Source organism: Salvelinus sp. IW2-2015, linkage group LG18 (genome assembly GCF_002910315.2).
Source record: "Salvelinus sp. IW2-2015 linkage group LG18, ASM291031v2, whole genome shotgun sequence".
Taxonomy (NCBI): domain Eukaryota; kingdom Metazoa; phylum Chordata; class Actinopteri; order Salmoniformes; family Salmonidae; genus Salvelinus; species Salvelinus sp. IW2-2015.
This window is the reverse complement of record NC_036858.1, coordinates 47,497,156-47,521,097: the sequence shown is the minus strand read 5'-3', so window position 1 is coordinate 47,521,097 and position 23,942 is coordinate 47,497,156. Positions and strand designations below refer to the sequence as shown.

At 43.4% G+C, this 23,942-nt stretch overlaps 1 protein-coding gene across 1 annotated transcript in view; it reads right to left on the bottom strand.

The window, feature by feature from the left end:
• zcchc24 (zinc finger, CCHC domain containing 24) overlaps positions 1–23,942 on the bottom strand; it is a 51,728-nt gene that overhangs the window by 5,446 nt on the left and 22,340 nt on the right. The window contains exon 3 of the mRNA XM_024009021.2: positions 1,692–1,856. Coding sequence (XP_023864789.1) covers positions 1,692–1,856 — 165 coding nt within the window. The remainder of the gene's footprint in view (positions 1–1,691; positions 1,857–23,942) is intronic.

The window sequence follows — 23,942 nt, the reverse complement described above, 5'->3', positions numbered from 1 at the left end:
GCGTCCAGACCAGAGCATGTGAGCAGAGTTGAGTGGTTGGAAATCCCGTTCCAGCGCTCCATGTACTTTCCAACCACTCTGCTAAGAACCGCTCAGCGCTCCTAGAAAAAAACAAATACCACTCCAAATTCGCTCCATTCATTAACATCACAATTTAACCAACAGAGAATAACGGAGAATATCCTCTCCACACTTGCAGAACCACTGGGGATGCTAAACACCCGTTTGGCCACTCTTGCCAGGCTGGGCAGAGATGCAGAGTTATATATTTTATTTTTCTATAGGTAGGCCTAAGGTTTTTAGGTAAAATAACCCAAATCAAAACAGAAAGCTCCTTGAACGTGAGAATATGCCAAGCCTATTGGTCCAAAATCAATGATGGCCTATTGCATAGATAATAGAACAAAAATGAACAAAACGTTTAAGAGATCAGATATTTGGTTTATAAATACTTTTCTACAATGACACACTTAGTTATCTACCCAACTCGTTCCTTTCTTTTAGCATGTGCACGTAGTAAGTACACAATCATGCTTCGAGATACGTGTCTTTTCAGATTCCACAAAGATTCTTCATCACCACACTCCCTCTCTTGCTCTTGGTCCTCATCTTGTAAGTCCCCTTGATTTTCCTCCTGTGCATTTGATCAGTTTCTATATGAAAATATTTAGCAAACTCCATGACAGTAGGTAAAGCAAGGGGTTACCGCAGCCCACAAGTAGACTACAAATGCATACTGGGCCGGGCATGCCCTGAGCTCGTGGGGTGCTACTGGAGCGAAATTGGAGCGGGCGAGAAGACCGATGCTCAAGCCTTTGGGAATCTCGACCCACCCTCCACTCAAATTGGGCACGCTCTGCTCCTTGCTCCTCTCCAGCTCTGCTCACATACTCTGGTCCAGACTGAGGAGAAATTCGCACACAATGCATCCCTGACCACCTCCTGAAGTGGTGAGCCAGATCTAAACACAATCAGACCACAAAGCCACCCATCTTTTCAATGCGATCGGATAGCAAAAGTCGCATGTAAGTGTCAAGTGTAGACACGACACAACCTAAGATTATTTAGGAGCATTTATATCTAGGATCAGGTCCCAGCCGTCCATATAATCTAAATCATTGTAATCCTAAAGGCAAACTGATTCTAGATCAGCACTCCTACTTTACACTGAAGCACAATTTTTTTTTACTATATTTTATTCAGGCAAGTTGGGAACAGCCTTAAAAATGTAAGCAGCCACAGGTTGCATCCAAAATAGCACCCTATACCATAGTCAAAACTAGTGTACTGCATAGGGAATAGGAAGCCATTTGGGATGCATCCTCTGAGACCACTAATGTGACCACATTTCCCTCCCTGTATCTGGACCTTATTAACCTCGGCTGAGGCCTGTTATTTCACCATTAAAACAAATGTAGCTTCAACACACCCCTCCGTTTATACACAAACCCCTGACTAAAGAGGTTGAGTTGTCAAACCATATTCTGAGAGTTTTGTAATAATGATTAAGAACACTTTGCATATTTTTTCTACAACATACAAAATTACTCCATCGCACGCACACACGCACGCACGCACGCACGCACACACACACACACACACACACACGAGCGCACACACAGAAACACCCACAAACACCCCATGCACAACTGCACACATATGCGCACGTGCACACACATACGTTGTCCTACCTGCTTGTGTGGGTAGACGTTGATATGGCACTTGATACATTCTTGTCCCATGTTGGCCCAGGAGTTACCGCTCATCCACTTCCTCTTACACTTGGGACATTTGTACTCTCCGAAACACCTCTTCTTCCCCTGGTATGGAGTTAGACCCTCACCTTTAGGCCGTGCCTGGGAGGACAAAATAGAGAGCATTAGTGAGGTCGGCACTGATGTTGGGCGATTAGGCCTGGCTTGCAGTCAGTGTTCCAATTTATCCCAAAGGTGTTTGATGGGGTTAAGGTCAGGGCTCTGTGCAGGCCAGTTAAGTTCTTCCACACCTATCTCGACAAACAATTTCTGTATGGACTTTGCTTTGTGCACGGAGGCATTGTCATGCTGAAACAGGAAATGGCTTTCCCCAAACTGTTGCCACAAACCTGGAAGCACAGAATCGTCTAGAATGTCATTGTATGCTGTAGTGTTAAGATTTCCCTTCACTGGAACTAAGGGGCCTAGCCCGAACCATGACAAATAGCCCCAGACCATTATTCCTCCTCCACCAAACTTTTCAGTTGGCACTATGCATTCTGGCAGATAGCGTTCTCCTGGCATCCGCCAGACTCCGATTCGTCCGTCGGACTGACAGATGGTGAAGCGTAATTTTTATGCGCTGAGCGCTTCAGAACTTGGCCCCACCATTCTGTGAGCTTGTGTGGACTACCACTTTGCGACTGAGCCATTGTTGCTCCTAGATGTTTCCACTTCACAATAATAGCAGTTACAGTTGACCGGGGAAGCTCTAACAGGGCAGACATTTGACAAACTGACTTGTTGGAAAGGTTGCATCCTTTGACTGCGCCATGTTGAAAGTCACTGAGCTCTTTAGTACGAGCCATTATGCTGCCAATGTTTGTCTATGGAGATTGTATGGCTGTGTGCTCCATTTTATACACCTGTGAGCAACAGTTGTGGCTGAAATAGCAGAACCCACTCATTTGAAGCGTGTCCACATACTTTTGGCCATGTAGTGTATATCATGTGGGTGAATCTCAGTATACAGAAGGTCAAGGTCCCTGAAAGAGATGGTGAGAACACAAAAGAGATAAAGACTGATGCAAAAAGTTTACTTAACTAATGCTACACTTTTTGTTCTTTATTTTTTGGGGGGGTGCTTATATTTTTCCTATGCATGTAGCATATTGTAACATTTGGAGAGTTGAGAAACTGAGACTGAGCGAGGAGAAGGCTTTTCGGCCACACTCTGTCTCACACACATAGACACACACACACACTCCGCCAGCCATGAAATAAAGCTTGCGAGAGGCTAATATCCCTGGGAGGGGCTCCTCCTCATCATACTACCGAGTTCATACGGTCTACGTCCCAAATAACACCATAGTCTCTATATAGCGCACTACTTTTAACCAGGGCCCAAATGGCTCTGGTCAAAAGTAGTGCACTATATAGGGAATAGGGTGCCATTTGTGACGCACATCCATACTGGCAGTGGTTCATCTAGGCCAGGCTACTACAACAGCAACAAGGGGTAAAAGTCTCCTTTTCCCCCTAGAGTGTCGCAAACAAAAGCACGATTGATGTCATTGCGGGGATAAATCACTATGCGTGTGTATGTCCTGCCAAAACGAACTAATTAGGGAGCTTGACTGGCGTTGGCTGATGTGTTCGGCTGATGTCATGTTGGATTCTGAACCCCACCCATCAGATGCAAATCCCTGTATACTACAACCTACTCTAGTCTAATAAAACAAATACTTATTTTCAAGGATCCCTAAGAATGCACTTTTTTGTTCCAGCCCAGCACTAGCACACCTGATTCAACTAGTCAACTAACCACCAAGCCCATGATTAGTTGTTCAAGCTTGTTTTCTTACAAGGCGGAGGGAATTGCCCAAAGCTGGTCCCAGATTTCAGCGTGAGGGCAGAAAGGCGAGAGAATTCAGGGGGTAGACAGTGTTATAAAGAGGTGTAGAGGTCTGTAGGGAGGTGGAAAGATATGTGTGTGTGTGTTTGTGTGCATGCGTGTATGTATAGGAGTGTAGAGGGGTTGAGAGAGGTGGTAGATGTATACCTCTGGTCCCGTCCGTCCAGTGTGAGTAATGCAAAGCCTAATCATCAGCATCTGGTCCAGTGTAAACCTACGCCAGCGCCTTGCGTCATTGAGGACGAGCAGCCAAGGCCTCACTATGATAGGCCGCCACTGTCCAGCAGCTCACTATGATAGGCTGTTACTGTCCAGGTGTTCAGCAACAACATGACATTGACCTAACCACCGTCACCACAACATCTCCCTCTGTGACAGAGAAGGAGAGAGAGAGCAGATGGAAGAAGGGAGGGAATGAGGAGTGAGAAAGAGAGAGAGAGAGAGAGAGCGAGCGAGCGAGCGAGAGAGAACAGCTGGAAACGGTGACATGGCCTGGCTCTAAGACCGGCAGTCCATACGCATGATATCTGAGTGAGAGTGACTAACAAAATCAATGGGGGCCCCCTGGAGGTCATGGCTAATTGAGTGGCTGTGAGTGACTGTCAAAACAAGAGAAAAACTGCTGATGCACAACCAAATTTCAAACTTGCACCTATTATTCTAACTCTCAACAGTAAGTTGAGACCCCGGGGAACCTAAGAGATATGAGCGCTTATGTCGCTTATGTCGCTTCTGTCGCTTATGCCTGGAGCCAGCCCCGAACCGTCCCCTCCAAACGATCTAACAAGGAATGTTTTAACCAACTACAGTAAGCAGAGGCTGTCAGATATTTGTCAAATGTAATCTGCTATTTGCAACATATTGGGCCAGTAACCGAAAGGTTTGAATACCCGAGCCGACAAGGTGAAAAATCTGTGTCCTTTGTCCACTTAACCCTAATTTGCTTCAGGGTTGCTGTACTACTATGACTGACCCTGTAAAACAACACATTTCACTGCATGGTGTGTTTTTGTTTTTTTACATTTCATGGTATCATTGTAATCTAAAAGGCTAAACTTATCCTAAATCAACACTCCTACTCTGAGATGCTTTGTGAAAACTCTGATGTCCTCTCCTGACTAGAGTTGCAAAATTCTGGGAACCTTCAATAAATTCTCTGGTTCTCCAGAAATACTAGTTGGGGGATTCAAGAACATCCTGCTTTTTCCTCCAATCTGGGATTTGGCGAAAAACAGGGAATTTATTGAAAGTTCCCAGAATTTTGGAACCCTACTCCTGACCATCACAAGTTATCTGTCAATGCTCCATGTAGTAGACTGATCATCCTTCTACTCTCCTTGCAGAGCTGTAGCTCTATCACTGGCTATGTACTGCTATACTGCTTACAGTATATAATAATATATGCCATTTAGCAGAAGCTTTAATCCAAAGCAATTTACAGTCATGCATGCATTCATTTTACCTATGGGTGGTCCCGGGAATAAAACCCACTACCCTGGCATTATAAGCGCCATGCTCTATCAACTGAGCTACAACAGACCACCCCTGAATGTATGTATGTGTTATGAATGTGTTATGAGATCCTCATGTAGGCGCTTTATTGAGCACCGTAGAAACCCCACTACTCATCACTCCTCGGTGCTCCATGCAGTAGATTTCTCTATGTTCTAATGTCTTTATTCTCCATGTAGAGCTGTATCTATAGCTCTGTTTCTGGGCCAGTAGATGCACATGATACTGTGTTTACAGCACAGACAGCCTGACCTGGATTGGCTACACTCTGACCAGGTTTCAGATCAACTCAAAAACACCCGTACAACAGACTCCCTGTTCAACATCAAGACATCCTCCGTTAGGAGCTACAGGTGGGAAAGGCAGAGACACACAGCCGATGGTGCCAGACCAGATTTTATACATAACTAGGGCTTGGAGTTATTCCTAGTCTGGTCACATGGCCAAGGTAACTCCTTGTTCAGTGATCAGGGACAACGAGTGAAGAACCACAACCATGTCGGAACAAAAGGTGGATGTTTAGAAGTAGTTCTAGGACTTTTTCCTGACCACGTGACAGAACTAGAGCTCAGAGTTTCTATTTCTCCTCTTCAGGTCACATGGTCAACATAAACTCCTGATACTTCCATACAATGACAAACACATGGTCAAATGTTGGGTCGTGAACAACTGTCAAATTGGCACGAAGACTGCAGACCTCAGTAAGACCCCTGGGCCCTGTCTTTGCAGTGCTGGTGTCAATCAACACAGTGGGAGGATGTCGTTAGAGTCTCTCTAACACACCAAGCCTGACACGGAGGTCTGAGACCACGGAGGACCATAGGTTTAGGCTGCGTCCCAAATGCACCCTATTCCCTATATAGTGAACTACTTTTGACCAGGGCCTATAGTGCTCGGGTCAAAAGCAGTGCACTATGTACGGAATAGGGTGCCATTTGGGACGCATATTCCTGCATTCCAGTGGTCACTTGAGCACACAAACACTAGGGGATGAATGTACTAAAAACATTTAGTGTCAGTTAGTTAGGTACCATAGGACCATTCCACTAGCGTCAGCAGAGGACAATACTCTGATCAGTTGTTACTGTTTTTTCCATCAATAATACAAGAAAACTGAGAGTAGGGACTTTGTGTATAATAATATGGGGTTTGCAAATGATCAAAAGTACTTAAAGACGTGTGTGTGTGTGTGTGTGTGTGTGTGTGTGTGTGTGTGTGTGTGTGTGTGTGTGTGTGTGTGTGTGTGTGGTGTGTCCTGTACGGTCAGATATGTTTGTTTATGTCACTGCTCTGACCTTGGTGGGCAAAGATAACGGCCAGTGTGTTTAGATGGAACAGACCGCGTGTGTTTCTGTGTGTCCACAGGGGTGGGACTTACGCAACACTATTACAACCAGTGGGCTGTGCAGTCAGCCACATCCTGAGAACCACAACACAGCAGGCAGGGCTGTGACTCATCACACACACATCCCCATCAGCACGCATTCTTCAGGAACACACACATGCAGGCAAGCACACACAGAGACACACACATATCCCCATTACCTTACACATACACAGGTTTTCATACACTCCCCTGTACTTCTACTCACAGTTCCTACAGATAGACTTCCATAACAGCACAGGACTAATGAACAGAAATAGAACATTGAGATCAGACAGTAAATGGTAGGCTAAAGAGAGAAAGAGAGAAGGAGAGAGTGACAGAGGTAGAAATACAGTTAACACAGATGTAATGAGAGTAAGACAAAGAAGGATAGTGGTTGAGAGAGTGAGAGAAGGAGAGAGGGACAGATAGAGACAGATGAGTAAAGAAAAAAGCAAAGGACAGAGAAGGATTGAAGTTGAGAGAGTGAGTGATAGGTATACTAAACAAAAATATGAATACAACATGTAAAGTGTTGGTCCCATGTTTCATGAGCTGAAATAAAAGATCCCCGAAATGTTCCATATACACAAAAAGCTACTTTTTCTAAAATTTTGTGCACACATTTGTTTACATCCCTGTTAGTGAATATTTCTCCTTTGCCAAGATAATCCATCCACTTGACAGGCGTGGCATATCAAGAAGCTGATTAAACATCTGATCTTTACACAGGTGCATCTTGTGTGGGGACAATAAAATTACGCTAAAATGCTCAGTTTTGTCACACAACACAATGACACAGATGTCTCAAGTTGAGGGAACGTGCAATTTCCATGCTGTCTGCAGAAATATCCACCAGAGCTGTTGCCAGATTGAATGTTGAATGTTCATTTCTTTACCATAAGCCGCTTTCAACTTGGTTTTAGAGAAACTGGCAGTACGTCCAACCGGCCTCACAACCGCAGACCATGTGCAACCCCCCCAGCCAAGGACCTCCACATCCAGCTTCTTCACCTGCTGGATCATCTGAGGCCAGTCAACTGGACAGCTGATGAAACTGTGGGTTTGCACAACCGAGGAATTTCTGCACAAACTGTCACAAACCGTCTCAGGGAAGCTCATCTGCGTGCTCGTCATCCTCACCAAGGTATTGACCTGACTGCAGTTTGGCATCGTAACCGACTTCAGTGGGAAAATGCTCACCATCGATGGCCACTGGCACATTAATTCTTTCCCGGGCAGATGGCAGACAGCGTGTATGGCGTCAGGTGGGCGAACAGCTTGCTGATATCAACGTTGTGAACAGAGTGCTCCATGGTGGCAGTGGGGTTATGGAATGGGCAGGCATAAGCTACAGACAACGAACACAATTGCATTTTATCGATGGCAATTTGAACGCACAGAGATACCATGGCGAGATCCTGAGGCCCATTGTCGTGCCATTGATCTGCCGCCATCACCTCATGTTTCAGCATGATCATGCACGGCCCCATGTCGCAAGAATCTGTACACAAAAGCAGAAAATGTCCCACTTCTTCCATGGCCTGCATACTCACCAGACATGTCACCCAATGAGCAAGTTTGGGATGCTCTGGATCGATGTGTACGACAGTGTGTTCACGTTCCCACCAATATACAGGAACTTCACACAGCCATTGAAGAGGAGTGGGACAACATTCAACAGGCCACAATTAACAGCCTGATGAACTCTATGAGAAGGAGATGTGTCGCGCTGCTTGAGGCAAATGGTGGTCACACCAGATACTGACTGGTTTTCTGATCCACGCCCATATCTTTTTTTGGTGGGGTATCCGTGACCAATTCTGCATTCTCGGTCATGTGAAATCCATAGATTAGGGCCTAATGAATTTATTTCAATTGACTGATTTCCTTATTTTAACTGTAACTCAATAAAATCCTTGAAATTGTTGCATGTTTCTGCGTTTATATTTTTGTTCAGTATAGATAGAAAGAGACGGGTGAGAGAGATGTAGATTTAAAACTCACTGCTTTCCTTCCAGCTGTGTTCCCTAAGGGGTCCTGCAGATGTACTAGCCCCCCCCCCACACAAACTGGACAAATACCACAGGCCTACAGTCATCAGTGCCAGCTGGGTAGAAGAGAGGCCCAACAATCAAGCCCTCCCGGACTGCCGAGGGGGAGGGAAGTGGAGCGAGGAAGGAGGGGTGGGAAATTGAAAGCAGATGGCCACCATAGGGGCAGAACATGAGAGAAAAACACAGATTTGTTGTAAAAATCGCTGCTCTGCTTTGAATTAAGCCATTAAGTTACAGAGAGAAAGATAAAATAGTGCTAAACAACCAACAACTTTAGCTGTGGCCACAAGTGGAGTAAATCGGAGTCATTGCGATGTGGAGGAATGTAGAAAACATGTCCCCCCCACATTCTGAAATTGCATTTTTGTCCCCCACAGTTTTATCATTGGAATGTGATACAAAACAAGATGCCTCCGTGTGGTCGGGTAGGCTGTTTGGAGTGTTTATCCGACTGGATAAAAAAATAAATATAAATAATTATGTCCCCTCCACTTCTAAAACCAAAGTTGCGCCCCTGCGTTTGAGTATCATTAATACTGTCTATAGTTAGATGACAGAGAGAAAGAAAATAGTGAGAAAGCCAATAGAACATACAAATTGTATCCGGAGTTCTGCACACGATAATGTTTTCACATCCACCTTAGTGTCAGGAGTTTCTGCCAAACTATGTGACCTGACTAGGAAAAGATAGGGCCAAGTGTTTGGCCTGACTCCTAGTGGTTAAATCAGGTGTGATGGAGCTGGGCTAGAACTAAAATGTGCATTACTCAGAAATGCATTGAGAAACACTGATTTAGACCACTCATTAAAATATATTACTAATAGGGATGTTGAGAGATTTAATTAACTCATACTTTTAGGTTCAGATGAGTAAATTCAGCTCTCAACATTTGTACAGTTCAGATTGTATTTGGACCACACATTAAACTCTGACTTTTTAGAAGATGAAGAGGTATTCCGACCAGGCATTGAACTCATGGTACTCTGAGGTTGAAGAGGTATTCCGACCAGGCATTGAACTCATGGTACTCTGAGGTTGAAGAGGTATTGGGTGGCGCCAAGAAAGACAGAGAGTGAGAGAGAAAGTGAAAGAGACAGACAGAGAGTTGGAGAGAAAGAAAGAGAGAGAGAGGAAGTCATGGAAAAGATGCCCGTTATTGACCACTATAGAAACCCAGGCCAGAGCGCCACACCACAGACCTTCACATCTCATATACACTATAACATGCTGATGGAAAAGGACTGTGTACATTTAGCTCTCTAAACCTAACTTTGAAAAGTACAGTTTCACTTCCAATGAATACAATCTAAAGACTGCCTTATAAGCACATTTATAAGGCCTTATGCAGTATTACCAAATGTTCTTATGAGATAATTAATGTATTATCATTATAAGACTGTATATTTTCAAAGGCCCTCTAGCCCCATCTCTGACCCCAGTTCCTAAAATAAATGTAGCAAATCTGGGATCAGATTACTAGACCTAATTCGAACCCTTCGCTTTAGGGAAATTAGCTAATATCTGACCTTGGACCAGTATTCCCTAGACCTAGAGAGGCTAGCTCTCAGTCACATACAGTATAACTAGGCCTGTCAAAAAAGGACATGTTTGAAAGGCATGTGTATTCACCAAACTAACAGACTGTGGTTTCTGTGATTGTAAGAAGAAAGAAAGGGATTTTAAAAAAGGGACAAAAAGAGAGGGGGGGGGGGGGATTCCAATGGTCAGTAGTAGTAATTGCACAAACCACTTTTCTGGTTGCAATTTGGAAATATTATACCAATATTATTGGTTAAGTTAGGAAATGCAACTCAGCCATAGAGGCGGGTAATAAAAAAAAGGCCACTGAATATATATATACCATTCCTCTGTCCACATCTCAACAATATAAAGAAAACAATATCCTAAACACCAACAGAAAGAAAACAACTTCCTTCTGCTTCGTTACTTCAGTTCAGACAATACATCAGAACTCACAAAACAGTCCTATATTACTGATTAAAACACCAAACTCAAACTATGACAAACTGGTAGGCCTACATAACTCCACTATTGTAACACTTAAATGTGCTATCATTGGTTACATACTCCTATCATATGCTGCGCTGATGACTGGATTAGACCATCCCTGAAGTCCATCATGACTGGAGACACGAACATGAACATGCCAGTCACTAACTAGTAAATAATAAATAAGTTTAATAAATAGTAAATAAATAAGATGCTGTCGTCATGCATTTGTTATTTTTGTACAGTGCGTGAAAAACGGCAACTACGCCCTTCAGGCTTCAGTTACCTACATACAGATTTGAGGATGTAATGGGGTGCAAAGAGGTATTTCATTATTTTGAGAGAGCACTGATGGCCGGATGAAGAGTGTAACAACGGATAACTTAATAACACCGGTTAATGTAAAAACGTTCAATACAAGGAGCAAATTGACTATGTTTTTCATGTTCAGGTAACATGGGTAGGGAAAACTCCTGGTCCTAACCACAACACACACAGAGTAATAAAGTGCATCTCTGTCTGAGGGCTCAATAGAGAGTTAGCCAATCAGGACTCAGGGCCAACACAGAGTCTGCAGATGGCCTTTCTTTCAGTCTCACACACACACACAGAATGACACTGTCTTTTCCTCAGCTGTGTAACCGTGGCCACAAAAACAGCCTTTTTTATTGGATGTTTCCGGTGCCCTGGTCGACGGCCCAATCCCATTCCAGAACCTCAGCCAGGTGCATTCTGGGAGGTTATTCATAAATTCCCCAATGCACTGCCAGATAAATTATCTCCCTCTCTCCCTGTCCTTTGCAGCTGTCCCTTTTTAATGGCTGTGAAGAGAAGCAGTTCTGGCTGTAAGAGAGAGGAGAGGAACAGGTGTGATAGAATGATAAATCTACCACCTCCACAACAATGCTGCTCTGTTTTATAAAAACAATCCCCCCTGAAGTGGGCTGGCTGGGGAGGCAAAGACACCCACACTATGGAACTGACTGGCCAGACAGGCCGAGAGACAGAGAGACCCCCACATATATTACACTGGGGAACTAGCTGGGAAGGCAGGCAGAGTATGAGAGTCAGAGTCAGAGACAGATATAGAGACAGAGTCAGATGTAATTCACTGAGGAACTGTCTGGGCAGTCTCCCCCTCCCCCCACACACACACTCGCGCGCACACACACACGCACGCGTTGGGATCAGAGGTCTCCCTGGCCTTGCTCGCATCTGGAAACCATCAGAGTAAACAAAGGAACAGTGGTGACTCAGAGAGTGTGTGTGTATGTGTGTACTTGTGTGCGTATGTACAGTATTTCTGTATGTGCATGTGTTCAATTACCTAACATAGAGAGACAAGACCCCGCTTCTGTCCCCTCCTCCCCCCTTCTTCTCACAATCTGTATTTAGTTTGGCCCAGTAACAGTCAAAGATACGTTTCAAAAGACACACAGATCCAGTTCAGTCCCCTCTCTCTGAGTTAGTCTTTTGTGTTTTTGTTTGGCTAGCTGATTCGCCGTAGCACTTGTGATAAGACAGCTAATAACTGTAATGTGAGTTTAGCTAGCGTGTTTGCATATAAGCGTGCTGGTATATTACAATGCCGGCATATTAGCTCGTTAGCATATTAGCATGCTAACATAATTATAGTATTACATGCTAAGCTAGTGCCAGTATAGTGGAGGCTACAAGGAAAACACAGGAATCTGGATGCGGTTTAAACCTGAGAACTGGTTCTTCTCAGTGAAATATCAGCAAAGATCAAAGCGTATATCAAGTTGATCCTCCTTTAAAGACAGGACAAGAAGATATTTCCTGCACTTTTACATAATAGGTATTTTTGTAATAGTAGAACCGTAATCATAATAGTCCCGTAGTAATAGTAGCCTAGAACTACAGGACCCATAGAGGTCTGGTCAAAAGTATTGCACTATTTAGGTAATAGGGTGCCATTTGGTATAAATCATGTGGTTTGTTTCTCTATTGCTGAGTGATATCCTTCCAAAGTGGTTATGGGATTTTTTTGTAACTTTGCATTTGACTCTTATACTAAGATTGTAGTGGTACAATTCAACACACATTTTGGAAGAAGGTTTTTACATGAGACAATAAAATATGGTTGTTGTATATCAGATTTTTTATTTCAATACACTCACTGACTGTACGTCGCTTTGCATAAGAGTGTATGTTAAACAACTAAAATAATGTCAAATAGTTTACAAAATAGTGCCACAGAGTAAAACTGTACAACCTCAGGCATCTCTGAGGCGATAGAGGTGTGAATGACAAATCTCACAATTCACAATAAATAAACTGGTCCACCACCAGTTACCAGCATGTAGCCTACTGCTGCCGGGCAGAGACTTGCTTGGGCATTTCAAGTTCACTGCTAGTCAAAGCTAGCATGTGATGGATTACTGACCAATATAGCCGGCTCACATCCGACCTCCAGCCTCCAAATATAGATACAGCCCCGAAATAAGGCTGTCTATAAGACATTCAACTGTATGGTATAATTTGTGAAACTGAGCCGTGGCAATGTGTGTTTCTGTGTGTCTCTGAGTCTGATTATGTCTCCTGATGTTATGTGTGTCTCTGAGTCTGATTACATCTCCTGATGTTATGCATGACTGAACAGACACAAAAGACAAACGCTGAAAATGACCTCCAACCAAGTCAACCCCGCACAAAAATAGATTTGATGCATGAATATTCAATATATACAGTACACAGTGCATGCAGTGATGATTTGACGCTGACGAGTGGCAAGCTTTGCATTGGCTTCTTATTCAGTCAACAGGCAGCTGCAGTAGCTATAAGTGATGAGATAAGCATTCTTATCTTGTACAATGTGGCTAAATATAAACATAAACATTGGACAATCAGTAGCAACAGTCACTGGATGCAGGCAGGCGTACACACACACACACACAACACCACACACACACACACACACACACACACACACACACACACACACTTGCTCCCGTGTGCGACCATGGAAACAGCATCTGAGCAGTTCATTGCTATTACCATAACTTGGAATGAGTAAGCCAGCTGCCAAAGTAAAGTTAAAAAGATTGATGTTGTGTAAGTGGAGGTTACATATTACATTTTGAGGCGATTGGTGCTTTGGCTACTAAACTTTCCAATCAATCTTAATTAAACATTTATGGAAAAATTATTAAGATTGTGTGTGTGCACGCACGCAGAGACACACACACACACACACACGCAAACTCACACACACAGCCATTGAGGGTCATCAAGTGTACTTTTAGTTTTGAAGAGAAATTGGATCCTCACCAAAGGGTGTATATTTATGAAACACTTCCAAACCTCTTCTCAGTCATGCAATTTGAAGTAATGGTCCAATAAACCAGGGCCTGTCTGCTGAAACAGCTGAAGTTCACAACAATGGTTATAGACCTCAATATGGACTTGATTTACTGCCTATTATGTTATTGAAAATTCTGTTTAAACACCCAATTCCCTATGTAGGGATGTGGGTCCATAGGGCTCTAGCTAAAAGTAGTACACTATATAGGGAATAGGGTGCCATTTGGGATGTAGGCCTACACTGAATGCTCAAGAACATAACAGGCAGTAAATCACAGTTCCTGGATGTGGGCGATGTTCTCTGATTTATGGACAATAAAATCCCATCTAGTCACAGTAACAAATGGAAATGTTATTAAGATAGAGTATATTGCATAATGGTGTGTGTGTATCCGTGCATGTCCTAGATTTCAGGAAACTTATTTTCATAACCAAAAAAAACTAAAAACACTGCTGTCTTAAAGTACATTGAAAGAGTAGGCTAACTGACACTTATTGACTACAACAATCAATGATCTCATTCATTATCAGAGTTATCATGAACAGAAAATGGATAGATTTATAGTCACAGTGAGTGCACACATTTTAGTGTGTGACCCCAGTAGGAATCAAAATCATAACCCTGGCATGGCTAGAGCCACGTTCCTACCAACTGAGAAACACAGGACCACCACCAAAAATCACAAACCAATGACATGACGTTTACAATTAGGCAACCCGGACCACTAACATGAATCACTCTCCTCATACAAGCCTGGTGACAAGATGGCATTACACTGCGACTTTCAGGAGGCCATGTGCAATAATATAGCTTACAGAGCATTTCACTAACTCTTTATGTGGTACCGTCTTGATATGTGCATTTATACTGTGATGTACTTACTCTGTATAGAGCTATTTTGTATGTAGTATATCCACATAATTCTATTCTCATCTTCTATTCTATTCTGCCAAAACAACTCCCCTCCAAACCAACACAGCTCAAACTATAGGTCTATGGACTGGAAGTGGTGGGTACAATGTACTAACATACGATTACATGACTATTACACTGTATATTCATTGATTTGGTACAACAATGTAATACGTATGTTATCAGTTGTACATCATCTAAAGTGGGACCATTATGAATATCTCTACCACATCTATATTCTTTATGTAGTTATGGCAGACATGCATGATATGACTTCCCTATCACCTACTTACATCACTCACTCACCCAAAAACCCTAGTCTGGACCTCCAGGCCTACCACAGTGACCTGGCTCAACTTGTTATTCACTTACTCACACACACACACACACACACACACACACACACACACAGACACAGACACAGACACAGACACAGACACAGACACAGACAGACACACACAGACACACGCACACAGTCTGACCCGGTAGGTGTCCTATAGGCCTACCACTCTGAACTGGGTCAGCATGCTGTTCTTACATAGGTTTCATGTTCAGAGAGCCCTTTATTTTAGCTGTAGTAGCTATGTTCTCGGTATTCAATTCCCCCTATAAAAAGCAGCTTACTTACAATAACACCTCTCCCCAGTGGGTTTCATGTCTAAATAAGTTAGTAGACATTCATGGGAGTAGTCATACAGACATGTACTGTAATACAGACATACAGACATGTACTACTGACACAGACATGTATGTCTATATGCCCTATAAGGGATGGTCACGTGCATACATTTCAAGTTTCAAGTTTATAATATCACATGCACAATTAAAGTGAAATGCCTTTCTTGCAAGCTCTAAACCCAACAATGCAGTAATCAATATCAATGTAGAACTAAAAAATAACATAAGGTAGAACAAAAACTAGAAGAAATAAGAAGAACAGGAGAAAGTAAGGAGCTACAGATGAAGTCGGAAGTTTACATACACTTAGGTTGGAGTCATTAAAACTCGTTTTCAACCACTCCACCAATTTCTTGTTAACAAACTATAGTTTTGGCAAGTCGGTTAGGACATCTACCTTGCGCTTGACACAAGTAATTTTTCCAACAATTGTTTACAGACAGATTATTTCACTTATAATTCACTGTATCACAATTCCAGTGGGTCAGAAGTTAACATACACTAATTTGACTGTGCCTTTAAAAAGCCTGGAAAATTCCAGAAAATGATGTCATGGCTTAAGAAGCTTCTGATAGGCTAATTGACATAATTTGAGTCAATTGGAGATGTACCTGTGGATGTATTTCAAGACCTACCTTGAAACTCAGTGCCTCTTTGCTTGAAATCATGGTAAAGGAAATCAGCCAAGACCTCAGAAAAACAATTGTAGACCTCCAGTAGTCTGATTCATCCTTGGGAGCAATTTCCAAACACCTGAAGGTACCACGTTCATCTGTACAAACAATAGTACGCAAGTATAAACACCATGGGACCACGCAGCCGTCATACTTCTCAGGAAGGAGACGCGTTCTGTCTACTAGAGATGAACGTACTTTGGTGCAAAAAGTGCAAATCAATCCCAGAAACACAGCAAAGGACCTTGTGAAAACGCTGGAGGAAACAGGTACAAAAGTATCAATATCCACAGTAAAACGAGTCCTATATCAACATAACCTGAAAGGCCGCTCAGCAAGGAAGAAGCCACTGCTCCAAAGCCGGCATCAAAAAGACAAACTACGGTTTGCAACTGCACATGGGGACAAAGTTCATACTTTTTGGAGAAATGTCCTCTGGTCTGATGAAACAAAAATAGAACTGTTTGGCCATAATGACCATCGTTATGTTTGGAGGAAAAAGGGGGATGTTTGCAAGCCGAAGAACACCCACGAAGCACGGGGGTGGCAGCATCATGTTGTGGGGGTGCTTTGCTGCAGGAGGGACTGGTGCACTTCACAAAATAGATGGCATTATGAGGGAGGAAAATTATGTGGATATATTGAAGCAACATCTCAAGACATCAGTCAGGAAGTTAAAGCTTGGTTGCAAATGGGTCTTCCAAATGGACAATGACCCCAAGCATTCTTCCAAAGTTGTGGCAAAATGGCTTAAGGACAACAAAGTCAAGATATTGGAGAGGCCATCACAAAGCCCTGACCTCAATCCTATAGAAAATGTGTGGGCAGAACTGAAAAAGTGTGTGCGAGCAAGGAGGCCTAAAAACCTGACTCAGTTACACCAGCTCTGTCAGGAGGAATGGGCCAAAATTCACCCAACTTATTGTGGAAAGCTTGTGGAAGGCTACCCAAAACGTTTGACCCAAGTTAAACAATGTAAAGGCAATGCTACCAAATACTAGTTGAGTGTATGTAAACTTCTGACCCACTGGGAATGTGATGAAAGAAATAAAATCTGAAATAAATCATTCTCTCTACTATTATTCTGAAATTTCACATTCTTAAAATAAAGTGGTGATCCTAACTGACCTAAGACGGGGGAATTTTTACTAGGATTAAATATCAGGAATTGTGAAAAACTGAGTTTAAATGTATTTGGCTAAGGTGTATGTAAACTTCCGACTTCAACTGTACATACAGGGTCAGTGTCACGCCCTGACCGTAGAGATCTTTTTATGTCTCTATTTTGGTTTGGTCAGGGTGTGATTTGGGTGGGCATTCTATGTTCATTTTTCTATGTTTTCTATTTCGTTGTATTTGGCCGGGTGTGGTTCTCAATCAGAGGCAGCTGTCTATCGTTGTCTCTGATTGAGAACCATACTTAGGTAGCCTTTTCCCACCTGTGTTTTGTGGGTAGTTGTTTTCTGTTTTGTGTCTGCACCAGACAGAACTGTTTCGTGTTGTTAATTTTTTGGTTATTTTGTCTCAGTGTTCAGTTTTAATAATAAAAGCATGAACACTTACCACACTGCGCTTTGGTCCACACCTTCTTCAACAGACGACCGTTACAGTCAGTTCCAATACCATATTTACAATGTGTTGGATACTGGAGTGATAGAGGTAGATATGTATAGGGATAAGGTGACTAGGCATCAAGATATATGATTAACAGAGTAGCAACGTCTATGATGATTGTATGTGAGTGGGTGTGCGTGTGTGTAGAGTCAGTATGGGCATATTATGTATGTGTGAGCAAATAAGTGAGTGTGTAAGGCCTTGTGCGTGTGCATAGAGACAGTGCAAAAATAAGACCCAACTCAGATAGTCCATGTTGCCATTTTGTTAGCTATTTAGCAGTGCTATGGCTTGGGGATAGAAGCTGTTCAGGAGCCTGTTGGTGTCAGACTTGATGCACCGGTACCGGTTGCCATGCGGAAGCAGAAAGAACAGTCTATCGTTGGTTGGAGTCTTTAACGATTTTCCGGACTTTCCATTCACACCGCTTGATATAGAGGTCCTAGATGGCAGGGAGCTCGGCCCCAGAAATGTACTGGGCTGTCCGCACCACCCTCTGTAGCGCCATGCAATCGAGGGCAGTGCTATTGCCATATCAAGCGGTGATGCAGCCAATCAATATGTTCTCAATGGTACAGCTGAATAACGTTTTGAGGATTTGAGGGCCCATGCCAAACATTTTTAACCTCCTGAGGGGGAAGAGGCACTGTCGCGCCTTCTTCAGGACTGTGTGCGTGAGTGGACCATTTTAAGTCCTTAGTGATTTGGACATCGAGGAACTTGAAGCTCTCGACCCGCTCCACTGTATCCCTGTCGATATGGATAGGGGTGTGCTCTCCCCTCTTTCTCCTATAGTCCACGATCAGCTCCTTGGTCTTACTGACATTGAGGGAGAGGTTGTTGTTCCGGCACCACACTGCCAGGTCACTGACCTCCTCCCTATAGGCTGTCTCATCGTCGCCGGTGATCAGGCCTACCACCATCGTGTCATCAGCAAACTTGATGATGGTGTTGGAGTCATGCGTGGCCACACAGTCATGGGTGAACAGGGAGTACAAGAGGGGACTAAGCACACACCCCTGTGGGTCCCCCGTGTTAAGGGTAAGTGTGGCAGAGGCGATGTTGCCTACCCTCACCACTTGGGGTTGGCTCGTCAGGAAGTCCAGGATCCAGTTGCAGAGGGAGGTGTTCGGTCCCAGGGTCCCAAACTTGGTGACGAGCTTGGGGGGGACAATGGTGTTGAACGCTGAGCTGTAGTTAATGAACAGCATTCTCACATAGGTATTCCTCTATGTAGGTGGATGAGGGCAGTGTGGAGTTTAATTGAGATTGCGTTGTATATGGGTCTTTTGGGGCGGTATGGAAATTGGAGTTGGTCTAGCGTGTCTGGGATGATGGAGTAGATGTGTGCCATAACCAGCCTCAAAGCACTTCATGATTACAGAAGTGAGTGCTACAGGGCAGTAGTCATTGTGGCATGAAGCCTTAGAGTTCTTGGGAATAGGAATGATGATGGTCATGTTAAAACATGTGGGGATTACAGACTGGGACAAGAAGAGGTTGAAAATAACTGTGACTGTCTGCCAGCTGTTCTGTGCATCCTCTGAGAATGCACCCTGGAGTATCGTTGGGCCCCGTGGCCTTACAGGTAATTAAAGACTTTACTCACGTCCTCCTCGGAGAGCGAGATCACCCAGTCCTCTGGGTCGGTGGCGGCCCTCACACCCGGCACCATGTTGTTATTGTCAAAGCGTACATAAAATACATTGAGTTCATCTGGTAGAGAGGCATCATTGGGCAGATCACAGTTGGGGCTTTCTTTGTAATCCGGAATGGACTGTAGCTCCTGCCACATGCGGCGGGCGTAGGGAGCCTGTGTAACATGATTCCACCTTATTCCTATATTGTCCTTTTGCTCATTTGATGACTCTGCAGAGTTCATAGCAGAACTTATTGTACTTGTTCCTGTCCTCAGCCATAGCCTCAGGGTTGTATGCAATGGCCCTATGTGTGGTAGCCCTGTCCTTAAGTTTAGCACCAACCTTGGTGTTAATCCAGGGCTTTTGATTGGGGAAGCAGAAAACCTTCACTGTGAGGACAATGTCGCTGATGCATTTCCTGACGAAGCCGGTGACGGGGGTGGTTAGCTTGTCGATGTTTTCGGTGGTCTCGAATCCAATCAACGCTAGCACAGCAGTACTATAGCATAATCTCTGATTCTGGGGACCATTTCTCAATGGAGCGAGTCATGGTTACTTTCTATTTAAGCTTCTGCTTGTAAACAGGAAGCAGGGGTACGGAGTCATGATCTGATTTGCCAAATGACGGACGAGGGAGGGCCTTGTATGCTTGCTGGTGGGTAGAGTAACAGTGTTCTAGGACTTTATCGCCCTTAGTGGCGAGGGAGACCTGTTGATGGACGTTGGGCATCACGTGTCTTAATGATGCAGAATTAAAATCGCCGACAACCAGAAAAGCAGACTCCGGATGTAAGTTTTCCTGTTTGTTTATAGCCTTGTACAGTTCGTTAAGTGTCAACATATACAACAGTCACGATAACAGCTGAAAACTCAGCAAGAAAATCCCACAAAGCGACAAATGCAAACACAAAAGTATGAGACAATAACAAAAATTAAATCATGATACTGTATGTATTTTTAAGAACACAAACTTTTGAAATTACTCACATTACTCACTGTTGGGATACAGGGCTAATTTATCTAAGACGAGGCCATATCTAACTGTAACTGAGTTTGTTGTTATCTATTACACTGTGATACAGCCATGGGCCTTCAGAAGACAACCCTTCCAGAAATAAGTACAGGATAAGTGCATTTTCCTATCCGCAAACAGTGATGCAAATAGTAACATGGCCTCCTCTTAGCGAATGGTGTCTGTGTGTGTTTCTGATATTACACCACAGCTTCTCCGAGGTCTGTTTAATGTAATGGTCTGAGAACAGGGGGGGGGGGGTTGAGTATACTTTGTAGTGTCCTAGTATGCCACTTGTGTTTAGTCTATTTCCAGGCATTGGGATGGGGAGATCTCATAAAACAGCCTCTCATTGAGATTTTACAGCAGGGTTGTCCCAAATGGCACCCAATTTCCTATAGAGTGGGCTACTTTTGACCAGGGCCCATAGAGCTCTGGTCAAAAGTAGTACACTATATATATAGGGAATATAGTGGCATTTGGGACTTCACCCAAGAAGGTCAGGGATGACTAAGTGGTTGCACTTTATAGAGCTGATCTAGACAGCAAGTCAAGAGCATGGAATGGGACCGGTCATGTGTGGTGCTAGACAGGTAAGCCAACCAATCAATCCTCACTAGACAGATAAAACAACCAATGAACCCTCACCAAAGCCTAAGACCAATAGACATGGAGAGGCAGCCTTTAGTTATTATGCCCTTAGCCTCTGGAATAGCCAGAGGGCGAGGTGTGGGGGGGACATATAACTGTGGACATATTTAAAAGAGATCTTGAAAGACATATTTTTTGCTTTGCATTTTAGTTGTTCAGTTTGTCCTTGTTTTGTTTTTTTATCTTATGTTTGTTGTGTAGTAAATATTTCAGCTTTTATTTTCACTTGCGTTGTCTGAAATGTGTCTGAAATGTGCTATATAATTTAAATAAAGCTTGATTTGATTTGACTAGACAGCTAAGCCGACCAATCAAAAGGAGAAACAGTAGTCTTTACATATCCTTAGCCAACCAATAAGAAGCCCATATAATTATATTATATTATATATATCTGTTTGTCTAGATAGAGCCTAAATCCCATTGAATAATGTTGTTCTTGCCATAATATAAATATTTTCAAATCTGAATTTTTGAGTTGCTGATCTGTTTGTTGTTTGGCTATGGTTATGGGTTGGGGGGGGGGTGGGGTGGTGTGTGGGACTCTGGTATGAATGTGTATAGTGTTCTAGTGTTATTTAAGACAGCTGATAGCCCTCTGGACAGATGGGATCAGAAATGCTTTAGGGGAGTTTGATTATAGCCTAGTCCCAGATCTGTTTGTTTTACACCAAAAATGACCATAGGAGTTGGCAAGATGGCACAAACCGATCTGGGACCAGGCTAGTTGAGATGACACTCTGACATGTGGAATATCAACATTTAAATGTACGCTGCAACTAGTAAAGAGAGAGAGTCACTTCAGAGTTGATTCCTACAATAATAAAGTTTCCACATAGAGTTTCACTAGTCCCCTATGAGACAGACAACCATTCAGAGAATGCCGACATTCTTGGTCGGCTGACACACAACAACTAAGACAAGTCTGCTAGTAGTTTCACAGTAAAACATACTAAGAGACTACCACACGTTTTCTTCATCGAGGACACTTTGCTTTGTAATGTTGATCCACTGTCTGTGTCTGTGTGCATGCGTGCATGCCCTATGTGTGTGTTCAACGCGTGCTTGTTTGCGTGTGTGTGTGTGTATGTGTGTGCACCATGCTTTTCTCCTTAGTAACAAGCCCTGCCCCAGACAGCTGCAGAGACTTCTCTCCCGTCAAGCTCCTTGTTTGCCAAACCCTCTTCCCAGTTTCCCACATTCTCAGATTTCCAAATTCCCTAATCCTGACACAATCCTGAATGACAGTGTTTTGGGGAACTGTTGCTGTTCACATAGAGTGTTTTTACTTGTGCTTTGAAAATGGCTTTCATAGTGTCTTCTGAAAATGTTAAAGTAAATTTGATCATTTTAAAAACTAACTTGGTGTTATAATTCTGCAACCAAATTATCCACTGATAAACTGAAAGTACCAAAATCTTAATCCCAGCAGGCCGTACTCCATACCCACACACTAGCCTTACTCTATTCACAGATCTAGGATCAGCTTACCTCATCCCATACACTTACCCCCATTCAAGAACCTAAGAACCTAAACTGACTATAGATCAGCTGTGATGAGGTCAACAGCTGTACATCAGCAGCATATGGGCTCCGGGGTGAAGTTTCCCATATGTACAGATCTAGGATCAGCTTCCCCTCCTGCAATCCTTACGACCATTAGTGCGGAAAATGCTAAACTTAATCAAGATCAGCATCGATGGGCAGCTTCACCCTACAGCAGCATACAGCATTAGGTTGCCAGGCCAGTGAATGACAAGGGCAGGTTGAGTGGCTGGGCTGAAACACAGAGACAGACAGAGGTGCACAAATACCTATCTTATTTCAAAGTACAGGGAGGGAGTTAAGAGTGGACGACTGGAGAAACTGTTACATGGTATTGTCCTCAGTGTGTGTGTGTGTGTGTGTGTGTGTGTTTGTGTGTGTGTGTGCGTGTGTGTGTGTGTATATATATGCATGTATGCCTCTGCATGTCCTGTTTGCATCTAAATCTGAGGGTGTTGCCCAATATGGTTTCTCGATGTACGGCTATAAAGGCCCTTTCACTGTACTTTATGTCTATGAAAAAACGAAATAACCACCCATGTAGAGGCAGTGCCAGACATAGAAATCGAATGAATAGAATACCTATTCCTATTCAAGTTAATGGGTCTGATGGGTGGACCGGCGGCCATATTGAGTGCATCCATGAGTGTCTCAGTCAAATTGCTATGGTCTGAGAGGCTTTCCCCAGTTCTAGTAATAGTATTTCTATGGTGTCATCAGCTGTGTGACAGAGACAGTCTAGAGGCAATAGTGGGAGTCTAGCGGCTGGCTGTCAATTTGTATTTGTATTTGTCTATTCATAACATTCAGCATCAAGTCGAGTGACCATCAACCCCCACCTTGAGTGTCTAAATTAGGCCACTGAATTGACAAGAATGTGAACCATGTGTATTACAGAAACTGTAAATATGCTAAACATTGTGTTGATTACTCTCAGCTAAATACGACCTTCAGTGATCTCTCCCTGCCTCACTTTCACTCGAGCCCCAGCCAGCCAGCCAGAGACAGAGCACGGTCACTTTCCCCCAAGTTTATTGGAGAGAGGAGGAGAGAGAGAGAGAGGAGAGAGAGGAGAGAGAGAGAGAGAAGAGAGAGAGAGAGAGAGGAGAGAAGAGAGAGAGAGAGAGAGGAGAGAGAGAGAGAGGAGAGGAGAGAGAGAGAGAGAGAGAAGGAGAGAGGAGAGAAATGCTAGTTAATACAGCATGCGGCGCATATGTCATTAAGATGTCTAGTCACATCTCAGGCCACTTCTCAATTTTGATGGCAATCTGTTTTGAATTCAAACTACTTCTCATGCACTGCACTTCACTTGTTGCAGGGGTTACAGCTCGAAAGCAGA